Source organism: Triticum urartu, chromosome 3A, assembly GCF_056163025.1.
Source record: "Triticum urartu cultivar PI428250 chromosome 3A, HENAU_Tu73, whole genome shotgun sequence".
Taxonomy (NCBI): domain Eukaryota; kingdom Viridiplantae; phylum Streptophyta; class Magnoliopsida; order Poales; family Poaceae; genus Triticum; species Triticum urartu.
In genome coordinates this window covers 677,967,747-677,981,118 of record NC_141875.1, presented here as the reverse complement: position 1 = coordinate 677,981,118, position 13,372 = coordinate 677,967,747, and the positions used below count along the sequence as shown (strand labels likewise).

The 13,372-nt window shown below is 43.4% G+C and overlaps 1 protein-coding gene and 1 long non-coding RNA gene across 2 annotated transcripts; one reads left to right on the top strand and one right to left on the bottom strand.

Moving 5' to 3' along the window:
• The first annotated feature begins 2,283 nt into the window (after window positions 1-2,283).
• On the top strand, window positions 2,284-4,448 carry LOC147981471 (uncharacterized). Its single transcript, XM_087517119.1, has 2 exons — window positions 2,284-2,579; window positions 3,555-4,448. The coding sequence occupies exons 1-2, from the start codon at window positions 2,358-2,360 to the stop codon at window positions 4,101-4,103; spliced, it is 771 nt and encodes a 256-aa protein (XP_087373245.1). The 5' UTR covers window positions 2,284-2,357; the 3' UTR covers window positions 4,104-4,448.
• Window positions 4,449-6,746: 2,298 nt separating this feature from the next.
• Window positions 6,747-7,646, bottom strand: LOC125549172 (uncharacterized). Its single transcript, XR_007301271.2, has 2 exons — window positions 7,081-7,646; window positions 6,747-6,999 (listed from the first exon to the last, which is right to left on the bottom strand). It is a non-coding gene; the product is annotated as an uncharacterized LOC125549172 (long non-coding RNA).
• Between the last annotated feature and the right edge of the window lie 5,726 nt (window positions 7,647-13,372).

Genomic DNA, 13,372 nt, shown 5'->3' with positions numbered 1-13,372 from the left:
ACCACACTCTCAAGTATATATCTGCCCTTTACGAAAGTTGATTGATTACTAGATGTCAATATATTCGTCAAAAGAGCTAACTTGTTAGTCAGGACTTTAGTAAATACCTTAAAGATGCAATTGAGGAGACTGATTGGTCTAAGTTTTCTCATACTAGTTGCATCTTTTTCTTTAGGGATAAGAGTTAGGACAACAAAATTAAGTCTATATAGATCCAATTCCCCTTTGTGGAAGTCATCAAACAAGGCCATAATGTCTTTTTTTATGGTTCCCCAAAAATGTTGTAGGAAGAGGAAGGAGAGACCATCTGGGCCTGGAGATCCACCTGCATAAGAGCTAAAGATTGCCTCCTTCACTTCCTCTTCAGAGAAAGGCTTTTGTAAGGAAATATTATCCCTACTGGTGACTTTTTCTCCTTCAGAGAAGAATCTACCATCTAAAGTAAAACCTGATTCATCCTCTTTTTTCAAAAGGTCCTTGTAGTATAAAGAAGTTATGTCCAACATACCTTTAGTATCAGTAACAGGCCTATCTGGACCATCTACAGAATTAATCAGAGTTTTCCTCCTCCTTTGATTAGCTATTGCCTGGAAATATTTAGTATTCCTATCTCCATGCAGTATAACCCTATCTCTAGCTCTTTGTCTAGCATAGGTTTCTTCCTTAAGCCAAATTTTCTGAAGCTCTTGAAGAATGATTTTCATCCTATCTATCTCAAGATCAAAGAGAGGTCCAGTCAAGATCATCATACTCAGTTGACAAGGAGTTCTTACTCTTCCTAATCTCAGCATTAATATTACTACCACCCTTTGGTGAATTTCCTAAATCTCTTGGCTTTTTCCTGCGAAGTGCTAATAGCTTTGACACTTTTAACACAGGAATTCTAGTTTTTCTCTACAAGCTCTTTAAAATCTTCCCCAAGTAACCACCATATTAAAAAATTATAACTATTGCTTTTTTCGTGTGTGTGTGTGTGGGGGGGGGGGGGGGGGGGGGTTACTCACCCCTGAGACCCAGAGGAGAGGGGTGTGGTCACTACCTATCCTAGGAAGGGCTTGAGAGTTGCTTAAAGGGAAAATGGCATCTGGTTCAATAGTGCAAAAAATTCTATCTATGGTAGACATGATCAAGTTCTCCTGGTTATTTGCAGGTAAATTGCCTTCTTGGCATTTTGATCTCTAATAGACTCCAGATTTCAGCACAGACATTGAACTTGTCACTCCAGGAGTTGTTGATATTACCATTACTTTTATCCTTCTGATATATAACTAGGTTGAAGTCACCCCCAATCAGAGTTGGTTGGTTATCATCAATGAACAAACTATGTAATTCAGAAATGAGGTCATGCTTGCCTTCATCATAGGGAGACCCATATACAGCAATGAATCTAATTTTTTACCACAAGCTTTAATATCTAAGTTACGTGAAACAGAAAATCTAAGAGAAGTCCAGTCAACTATATCAAAGATATCACTATCAACACCTACTAGGATGACCCCAGAGATGCCAATAGGTTGCAGATGTTGCAAGATAAAATTCTTATTGCCACTAATAGATTTAAGGAAAACTGTAGAAAGCTGCTCTTTCTTAGTCTCTTGGAAAGCAATAATACTAGGGTTAATCTTGGCAATCATATCCAAGATGCATGTTTTTTTCCCAGGGGTGGTGATCTCTCTAATATTCCAGAAAGGCAATTCATTTTGAAAAGGCTTTCCTAGGGTGCTTGCCCTGTCCATATTTAGAGATTTTAGACCAGATCACACTATGATCATCTAACATAAAAGGAATCCCTTTTAGCACTTCAGGGGTAATAGGTGGATCTAACAACTCATCAGAGTCAGGCAGCCCTTCAGGCTCACTGCACTCATCACAAGCTCTAGCATGCCTATTACCAGGGTAATAAGAGCTAAGTTTTTCACCAGGATCCAGTCCCACAGACTGTTTGGTGACCTTATCAGGAACATCATCCTTATGAAAGATAATTGCTACTAGTGTCTAGTGTCTATGCTAATGGTTTGATTTTTGTGTGAGCAGTATATGCTAATACATATAGCCAAAAGGCTAGCTATCTACAACATGCTTAGTTATGTATATGCACAATTAGTGTTCGTATTATAGCCATCTCAATCTGCAACAATGTTGTTACAGTTGGTGCCAATTCATAGTTTTCTTTATTACTAAGAGAGTATAATGCATTTTGTCCTAGCAATTTTTTTTAGAAATCACATTAATAAATAAGTCTCATATAAACTCATGTATTTATACCAAACTGGAAATGGGAGAGGAGGATATTTTGATGTGTTTACCTTATTGTTTATTAATACAGATGTTTTTTTGGTGAAGCACAACTGGAGCCAATGATGATAACAGAACCCACAGATTGCTGCCCTGATAGGGCAAGGTGTTGTGTGCATTATACTAGTTGCATGATGCAAATTTTCTCATTAAAGTTGGCTAGAATTTCTACTAACATGGACTCCATACAACTATATGGATACATAGCAGTGCGGGATTGTCAAGATCAATTGCTTAATTATGTTATTAATCGTAGCAGGGATGATCCCGTCATTATGCGACAGGTGCATATCTATACTTGCACAAATTGTTTCAAATAATTCATTTATTTTAATTATTAGTTCAATCCCATCACATGCATTGCACAAAATGGATCAAAAATATAAACATTGTTTGGGTATATACTTGAACTACTTCATCTCTTTTTAATCATAAAAGTTGGGATCGAAGGTGGAATATTGTACATGCTTAATATCTTTTATCTCATGTGGATTGGTATATGTAATGAAAATACTATTAGTTATGTTCTTAGTTTTGTTGTGATGTTCTTAGTTCTTAATAAATAACACATGCTTAGTTTATTTTTATTGTCGTTCTTTAAATAAGTATTTCATAATGCATTGATTTTTACCTATTTAATAATATTTTTGTGTTGTGGTTGCATATTTTCTTCCATGTGCTTAACTCTATTAAGAAGTGTCATACCGAAATTGTGAAAATAACTACTATTTGTCCACTATGTTACCAATTGGAGAATCATGTTGTGGAATTACAATTAGTTAGAAGAAACTTACTACTGAAACTATAGTGTGTAATTTAGTGATCTATTAACAAGTAATAGACTAATATGTATTTAATTAATATCAAGTCGGATAATTTTGGACCCTTAATTCTTGTAAGACAATTACTCCTATAAACATTTGAGGTGTTGGTGATGCTGGCTCTATTTTATGGATTTTATTTTCATGGATTCTTGTATGCAAATATGTGTGCAGTTGGAGGATGTTATACCAAGATGAGTTTGTCCTTTTGCATATATGTAGCATGCTTATGGTTAATTATGTTTGGTTTAGCAACGTTAAGTGTCATGTGCAACCGACTTAGGTTTATGGTGAAAAACTCACATTATTTTAGTTTTTTGTGAATAGAAATCATTTTTTCATTTATTTGAGTTCAATTTCCAATTGGCTAGAGGAGAAGTATAAGCTTTAGATAATTCTTGTGGTACCGTGAGGAGCTACTTAATAATAGTCTTGCAGGGTTCTCTCATTGAGATGACTGGACCTAAGCGAGGCATCTCAATGACTTCCTCTGTTCTAATAGAGTTTGACATGAGGATTAAGAAAGGAGAGCAAGAAGAAGATGATCTACAATTAGTTGATGGGGCAGCAGACTACTGCAATCTAACCATGCCTTGCACGGCATTCACGAATCGCATTCATGGGGATTGTGGTGCAGTTGACATCACTTTAGCAATGTTGTACAGGGCAGTGGAGGCAACAATAGAGGTTGACATATCAAAACTGCAGAGTAGATTCAATTTGTCTCTCAGTTCGTTCGTGTTTATCCGTGGGTCACCTCACAGAATTGAGCTCTTTCGTGGCACTATTGGTGAGTCATGTAGCTTAAGAAGATGTGTGATTTCCATAACAAAGGATACTCCGATGCATCTAAAGTTCAAATATGGTCAAGAAGGCTCTAAAAATGGTGAGCTTGAACGCTGCTGCTACTTCAAAGCGAGCATCCATGGACGTGCCTGTCGACAAATAAAACTCGAGCCTGCCTCTATCTCAGTGAAGGTGACTTGATCTGCTGTTTTTTGAGTCATGTGGCTTAAGAAGATCCGTGATTGCCGTAGAGATGGATATTTGGATGCATTTGAATTTCAAATACGGCCGGAAAGGGCTCTAAAAATGGTGATCTTGGACACTGCTGTTACTTCCAAGTAAACATCCATGGATGTGCCTGTCAACAAATAATGCTTCAGTCTGTCTCTATCTTGGTGAAGGGTGACTTGGTCTACTGTGCTGGACTAATAAGTCCTTGTTTGTTTCATATTTGAATCTTATCCGCGCCATTTGATCTTGCTGGATGTATGCTTGCTTGGCACCGGGTGGATGTTGCAGATTTTGTGCTGGAACTGAGTATTGTTATGTGCCTTTGATGTTTCAATGAGAAGCAGATGATAATATAATGTCTTCTGCCTGTACTCTAGGGATTGCTTATTATTTTTCATAAAGGTAATCTCTGCGTAAGCACTGCAGAAAAAGTAACTGCAGTCGCTGTGAATAAGAAATATAAATTTGCCCTACTGTGGAATTACTGAAATGTTTGCTTTTTCTAAGGTCAAAATAAACTAACAAGTGTCGCCCCTTGGTTCAAAGTGTAATTTTGCATAAAGCTCTTCGTCCTTTGTCCCAGTGTATTTTTGCCCAAACTTCCTGTAGATTCAGGCTAGTTACAGTGTTCATATGCATGGCATGTAACACAAACAGAGTCTGATATTTCAAGTGAAACTGAGATAACATTACAAGATTAATCTTGCACAGGCATGCCCTATTATGCGCATTATCCAGAAATAAGATCTCATGTACATCTGTAATAATTCCTGTTTATACAGGGGAAATGAGTTCAAGACTACAGTTTGCATCAACTTAGTTTTATAAGCTACAAAGTGAACATCAGGACAAAGATTTATCTGACCGACAACAGTGCTCCACGCATAGTGAAGAAAACAAGAATAAATTGTAACAAATTTCTACACATGGGAGCTCTTATGATGGCACTAAACCCTGGCGCCAGCATCAAGTGTTGGAAGTCGGGATGCCATGTCACGCCATTTGTCATGCTGCATGTTTGGCTGAATCGTTGGGGTGATGTTTCAGTTGATGAGTTGTGTAATGCAATGCAAAAAAAGATTGCTCATCTTATCACGCTGACCGCGATTCCAATTTAGGCACTCTCAGCAAATCATCAATCCTTGCATCCTCTAACCCTGCCTTCAGCCACCCTGTTAGCTTTGATTGTTGCTAATATCATCACGATGTTCCCCTGCAGCAGATCCAAGAAAACAGAATCAGTAACACGGTCCATGCTCTGGAGTTAATTAACTGTCCAAGTCTCCTCATATTTGTAAGAATTTTGTTCTCACCGAACTAATTTACAAATGCAAATTACCATAACACCAATTTGAAATGTGATAATCGTGCTTGCCTCCACAATGAAGAGAGTTTCAGTATTACTGTTGGCATATGAGATTTTAAGTACGCAACAGGTGCAAGGTTTTTTAAGTGGCATTAAACCAAATTTATAGCATGTCAAGATAAAAACATAAATGACTCGAGAGTATCAGAACTACTGTTGACATATAAGGCATTGTTATTTCCAAGTATAGCTCTAGCATGCTGCGCTGATACCAATGGAGAAAAAGTACCTCTGAATTTTATTATCGCCTGCTTCATCACATTTCATAATTTTTAATCGTGGTCTTAATCTTTTCATCAAGAGATCGGCCTTTTGAGTCCCGGGGGTAGGGGCACCCTCTTATCTTCACCGTTCTCACCTGATCCCTTTCCCTTAAGATGTGAACCGTGCCTGCTACCCCATCACAATTTGCAGAACACATGTGAATAGTAATCCTAGCTGGAACAATGCCTTGTCCTATCACACATCACATGCAAACAGTGCGGCTCGGGAGCTGCTGCAGATTCCCAGGTCCATCGGTCAAAGAGACAAAAGCATCTGCATAAAAAACCTGTTGATACTGCAAACGGTCTGCAGCTGGACAGTGACTAGCACGAATCTTGGACTCACTGAACGAACAGGATAAAAGGGTGTCGGGGCACCCGGGTTCTATTACACATTTTTGTTCCATCAATGGCAGCCAAACATGACTGAGTTATTCCACAATGGACAGGAGCAGCATGTGCATAATCTTTCAGTTGATTGTTTCAATATAAATTTTCTCTCTCTTATCATTCTCGCTCTCACTAGTAGAAAACAGGGCTTTGGTCCAGGCCGGGTCAGCCCATTAGTCCCGGTTCAGTCCAGAACCGGGACCAATATGGGCATTCACTACAGGAAACAAATAATTTGCCGTCTGTGGATCACAGACGGCAAAGACTTTGCCGTCAGGAAGCAGACGACAAAGTCAGACGGCAAAGATTAATCGGCAAAGAATTCTTTGCCGTCTGCTGTTTGTCGGGATGACGGCAAAGAGTTTGCCATCTGCCAATATGGTTTGCCGTCAGCAGACTAGCTAGACGGCAAAATATGCCAACAGACGGAGCGGTCGCGTTGACGGACGGCGTCAAGTACTTTGCCGTCAGTTACGCTATGTCTTTGCTGTCTTCCTTGTATGCCCAGACGGCAAAGCAAATATTTTTATTAAAAAATATAAAACAACACTACAAGTGCAGAGGCCGTAGATGGCCGAAGGCATATGGAAAATCTTTCACAGCTATGACAAGTGAACGGATTTTTATAAGACAGAAATATTCTATTTACATACTATATCCATCATCACAGTATTTACACAATATAATGTTCTCCATTTATAAGAACAACGAACAAACCAAACAAAAAAAAACAATTACAAAACGGGCGAACTGGCCCTTGCCAACATCCAGATCCGAGCACGGGCGTCGAGCTAGACGAGGTGAATGGTGGTCTTCCGGCGGAGTTGACCATGGCGCTATGGAGCCCCTGGATTGGACAAGTACAGGGCAGAGTTAAATCAATATCACATCCAGGGTAAGACGAACTTCTCGCGCCCAGGAAGCCTACCAGATCTCGTCGCCCGCCGCCTCAAACCTCATCCGGGTGCCACGAGGAAGGAGAGCAGCCCCTGGGCCTTCTTCTTCACGGCCACGGCGCCATCATCTCTGGGATGCTTGTCGGCGGCGCCATCGTCGCCGGCCACGGCGCCCTCCGCATGCCAGAGGACCTGCCGTGTTGAAGGGCGGTGGCGGTTGACGAGCACGGGAGGAGACTCCCGCGCGGGCGAGGCGGGGTCGACCAGCGACCAGCGGCGAGCAAGGGAGGAGAAGGCGTCGGGTCACGGGCAGGGGAGGACGAGGAAGATCCCGCGTTGGCCTCCGGCTCAGGCAACGGAGAGGCGGGGTCGAGCGGCGGCGGTTGACGAGCAGGGGAGGAGGAGGAAGATCCCGCGCCGGCCTCTGCTCAGGCGACGGTGAGGCAGGGTCGAGCGGCGGCGGTTGACGAGCAGGGGAGGAGGAGGAAGATCCCCCGCCGGCCTCTGCTCAGGCGACGGTGAGGCAGGGTCGAGCGGCGGTGGTTGACGAACAGGGGAGGAGGAGGAAGATCCCGCGCCGGCCTCTGCTCAGGCGACGGTTGACGAGCAGGGACCGGGCGGAGTGTGTGCGGCAGAGAAGGTATCGAGGGAGAGATGGGGTCGGGCGTGGGAGAGAGATTGTGGTGGGGCTTGGGGATAAGAGAGAGAGAGGGACTAGTGGGATGGGTGGGTGGGGCGTGCGTGGTGTGGAACGGATGCGGGTGGGGGCGCCCCAGATCGTGCCACCTCATCGATCCGTGGGATCGATCCGTGGGATCGATCCGTGTGCTGTGCTTTTTCTTCGCCGTCTGCGATTGTTTTTACAGACGGCAAAATAAATCGCAGACGGCAAAGTTTTTGCTGTCTGTGATTTTTTTACAGACGGCAAAAAGAGCTCTTTGCCGTCTGTAAAAAAGAATCCCAGACGGCAAAGAATCTTTGTCGTCTGTGTTTTTTTACAGACGGCAAAGTATGGATTTGCCGTCAGTTGTTCTTTGCCGTCAGCCACTGTTGGCAAAGTTTGTCTTTGCCGTCTGGCCCGACGAAATGCTGACGGCAAAGAACAGTACTGACGGCAAATCTCCAGTTTCCCGTAGTGATTGGTCCCGGTTCGTGAGCCTAGGGGGCCGGCCGGGCCACGTGGGCCATTGGTCCCGGTTCATCTGGACTTTTTGGTCTCGGTTGGTGGGATGAACCGGGACCAATGGGCCTCGCTCCTGGCCCACCACCATTGGTCCCGGTTGGTGGCTTGAACCGGGACCAAAGGCTCCCCTTTAGTCCCGGCTCATGTCACCAACCGGGACCAATGAGGTGCCTATATATACCCCTCGCTCGCGAGCAGAGCACCCCAGTGCTCTATTTTTCTCTGGCCGAGGGGGAGAGGGCTTGGTGGTGCTCTAGCTCACCTCCTATGCACACAAGGTGTTCGATGGAATGCCCGAGCCACACTACTTAAGCTTTCTCCTCTCCAAGCTCGACCTCCAAGCTCCATTTTCCATAATATTTGTCTAGGTTTAGCGGTCCGTCATGCCCCGTCCCCGTCTTCACCGCCGTCGATCACCCGCGCCGAGCTCATCGCCGGCACCACCGTGGTGAGCCTCTTGTTTTATCTTCTTTCTGAATGGAAAAATATTCTTACTTGTATGTTTACATAGATACTTGTATTATTTTCTTACTTTTATTATTGCATCTTATATAGTGCGATGGTTTTGGTATCCGCCCCCGTCGGCCCTCGTCCTGTCTATGATTCGGATGTGGTATATATATTATCTTTATAACTATTGGTTCATTTATTGTTTATAAAAATTATGCCGATCAACGTGACATAGATTTTATTTATGTAGGATGTATGTGAATCGGAAATGCCAACCGACCCTATTGTCGAGAGGTTAAATTTAGTTGAAGAAGAAAACAATTTGTTGAAGGAAAATATAAAAAAAATTGAGGAGGAGAAGATGATATTGGAGTTGCATGTTGCGGATGTCGTCGATGATCACAAGATCAAGATGGATGCAATGCGCTTGAAGATTAGAAAGATTAGAAAATATGTTATTCATACCGAGGCTTGGTATCATTATGCCGTTGGATCAATTGTTACCTTGGTTGCGATTATGATCGCATTTGTTTTCGCATTGAAATGTTTTACATAGTTTCAATGTATGGTTTAATTAATTAGATGCTCTGGAGAGCTATATGTTGTTAGATGAGAACTATGTATGCACTTTGGTTTTAATGTGATGATGAACTTCTATTAATTTGGACACTTAATTATATATAATGCACGTAGATGAACCGGCAACGGATGTACGGTGACAGACACACCCGCGAGTACATTAAGGGCGTGCATGAGTTTCTCGATGCGGCTGCGGCAAACAAGCAGAATGGTTTTATGTGTTGTCCATGCACTGAATGTGGGAATACGATGTTTTACTCTAACCGGAAAATCCTTCACACCCACCTGCTTTACAAGGGTTTCATGCCACACTATAATGTTTGGACGAGGCACGGAGAAATAGGGGTTATGATGGAAGACGGCGAAGAAGAAGAGTACGATGACAACTATGTGCCCCCTGAATACGGTGATGCTGCAACGGGGGGAGCTGGTGAAGATCAAGAGGAACCGGACGATGTGCCCAATGATGCTGCAACGGGTGAAGCTGCTGAAGATCAAGAGGAACCAGACGATGTGCCCGATGATGATGATCTCCGCCGGGTCATTGTCGATGCAAGGACGCAATGTGGAAGTCAAAAGGAGAAGCTGAAGTTCGATCGCATGTTAGAGAATCACAAAAAAGGGCTATACCCCAATTGCGAAGATGGCAACACAAAGCTCGGTACCGTACTGGAATTGCTGCAGTGGAAGACAGAGAATGTTGTGGCTGACAAAGGATTTGAGAAGCTACTGAAAATATTGAAGAAGAAGCTTCCAAAGGATAACGAATTGCCCGACAGTACATACGCAGAAAAGAAGGTCGTATGCCCTCTAGGATTGGAGGTGGAGAAGATACATGCATGCCCTAATGACTACATCCTCTACCGCGATGCAAAAAAGGATCTGAACGCATGCCCGGTATGCGGTGCATTGCGGTATAAGATCAGACGAGATGACCCTGGTGATGTTGACGGCGAGCCCCCCAGGAAGAGGGTTCCTGCGAAGGTGATGTGGTATGCTCCTATAATACCACGTTGAAACGTCTGTTCAGAAACGAAGAGCATGCCAAGTTGATGCGATGGCACAGTGAGAATCGAAAGAAAGATGGGAAGTTGAGAGCACCCGCTGACGGGTCGCAGTGGAGAAAAATCGAGAGAAAGTATTGGGATGAGTTTGCAAAGGACCCAAGGAATGTATGGTTTGCTTTAAGCACGGATGGCATTAATCCTTTCGGGGAGCAGAGCAGCAATCACAGCACCTGGCCCATGACTCTATGTATGTATAACCTTCCTCCTTGGATGTGCATGAAGCGGAAGTTCATTATGATGCCAGTTCTCATCCAAGGCCCTAAGCAACCCGGCAACGAAATTGATGTGTACCTAAGGCCATTAGTTGAAGAACTTTTACAGCTATGGAATGGAAACGGTGTACGTACGTGGGATGAGCACAGACAGGAGGAATTTAACCTTAAGGCGTTGCTATTCGTGACCATCAACGATTGGCCCGCTCTCAGTAACCTTTCAGGACAGACAAACAAAGGATACCATGCATGCACGCACTGTTTAGATGACACTGAAAGTATATACCTGGAAAAATGCAGGAAGAATGTGTACCTGGGCCATCGTCGATTTCTTCTGACCAACCATCAATGTCGAAAGAAAGGCAAGCATTTCAAAGGCGAGGCAGATCACCGGAAGAAGCTCGCCATGCGCACCGGTGATCACGTGCTTGCTATGGTCAATGATTTACACTACATAATCTTTGGAAAGGGTCCCGGTGGACTAGCTGTTCCGAATGATGCTGAGGGACACGCACCCATGTGGAAGAAGAAATCTATATTTTGGGACCTACCCTACTGGAAAGACCTAGAGGTCCGCTCCTCAATCGACGTGATGCACGTGACGAAGAACCTTTGCGTGAACCTGCTAGGCTTCTTGGGCATGTATGGGAAGACAAAAGATACACCTGAGGCACGGGAGGACCTGCAATGTTTGCACGAAAAAGACGGCATGCCTCCGAAGCAGTATAAAGGTCCTGCCAGCTACGCTCTTACGAAAGAAGAGAAAGAAATCTTCTTTGAATGCCTGCTCAGTATGAAGGTCACGACTGGCTTCTCGTCGAATATAAAGGGAATAATAAATATGCCAGAGAAAAAGTTTCAGAACCTAAAGTCTCATGACTGCCACGTGATTATGACGCAACTGCTTCCGGTTGCATTGAGGGGGCTTCTACCGGAAAACGTCCGATTAGCCATTGTGAAGCTATGTGCATTCCTCAATGCAATCTCTCAGAAGGTGATCGATCCAGAAATCGTACCAAGGCTAAGGAGTGATGTTGCGCAATGTCTTGTCAGTTTCGAGCTGGTGTTCCCACCATCCTTCTTCAATATCATGACGCACGTCCTAGTTCATCTAGTCGACGAGATTGTCATCCCGGGGCCCGTATTTCTACACAATATGTTCCCCTTTGAGAGGTTCATGGGAGTCCTAAAGAAATATGTCCGTGACCGCGCTAGGCCAGAAGGAAGCATCTCGATGGGCCATCAAACAGAGGATGTTATCGGGTTTCGTGTTGACTTCATTCCTGGCCTTAAGAAGATAGGTCTCCCTAAATCGCGGTATGAGGGGAGACTGACTGGAAAAGGCACTCTCGGAAGAGACACAATAATATGTAGGGACGGATATTGTTGGTTTCAAGCAAATTACACAGTTCTACAGAACTCTACCTTGGTGACCCCGTATATCGATGAACACAAGAATAGTCTGCGCTCCAAACACCCGGAGCAGTGCGACGACTGGATTACATGTGAACACATCAGGACTTTCAGCAGTTGGTTGGAAACACGTCTCAGAGGTGACAACACTGTTTGTGATGAGTTGTACTTGTTGTCCAGGGGACCATCTTTGACTGTATTGACTTACAAAGGATACGAGATAAATGGGAATACATTTTACACGATCGCCCAAGATCAAAAGAGCACCAACCAAAACAGCGGTGTCCGCTTTGATGCAGCAACCGAGAGCGGAAAGGACACATATTATGGTTACATAGTGGACATATGGGAACTTGACTACGGACCTGATTTTAAGGTCCCTTTGTTTAAGTGCAAATGGGTCAATCTGTTAGGCGGCGGGGTACAGGTAGACCCACAGTACGGAATGACAACAGTGGATCTGAAAAATCTTGGGTACACTGACGAACCGTTCGTCCTAGCCAATGATGTGGCACATGTTATCTATGTGAAGGACATGTCTACCAAACCGAGAAAAAGAAAAGATAAGGAAGCGAATACATCATACGATGAGCCAAAGCGCCACATAGTTCTTTCACGAAAAAGGGACATCCTGGGAGTGGACGGCAAGACAGACATGTCTGAAGATTATGAAAAGTTTCATGAAATTCCTCCCTTCAATGTCAAGCCTGACCCAAGCATCCTGATAAACAATGAAGATTATCCATGGTTACGGCGCAATAAGCAAATGACACAAGCGAAGAAAAAGTGAAGACTTTCTCCCGCAACTATTATGATGATACCATGCCAATTTTGTAACACACGAACATGCTACCATTGTCCGTTTTGTACATGCACATGCTATGTGGGTGAAATTATGATACCATGCCAACTTTCAACTTTTTCAGAGTTCATTTGAAATGCTTTCATGTCTTATGGTTCGGCCCTCGTAATACCATGACCATTAGTCCCTGGCCCATGCCAACTTTCGACTTTCTAAAACTAATGGCACTAACAGAAAGTTTATAATTTTGCTCCTCGCCCCTAGCCCATGACCATTAGTCCCGGTTTGTGCCACAAACCGGGACTAAAGGGTTGGTCCTCGTTGCGGGCAGAGTTTAGTACCACCTCGCCACCCGAAGGGGGCTCACACCGTTTTATAAGCCCTTCCCTCTCTGCCTTGTTGAGCTCCTCTCAAAGTGAAAATAGATGCCCTAATAGAGAAAAGTTTAACCTAAATTCATAGTGAATTTCTCTGAAATTCATAGAAATTTACTAGGAATTTAGGTTGAATTTTCTCTATAAGCGCATCTATTCTCATTTTTTTAGTAAGTTAATCACAAACTTGTGATTCAAACAATTTTCAAAGAATTCAAATTTTAACTATTCAAATTTGAAAACT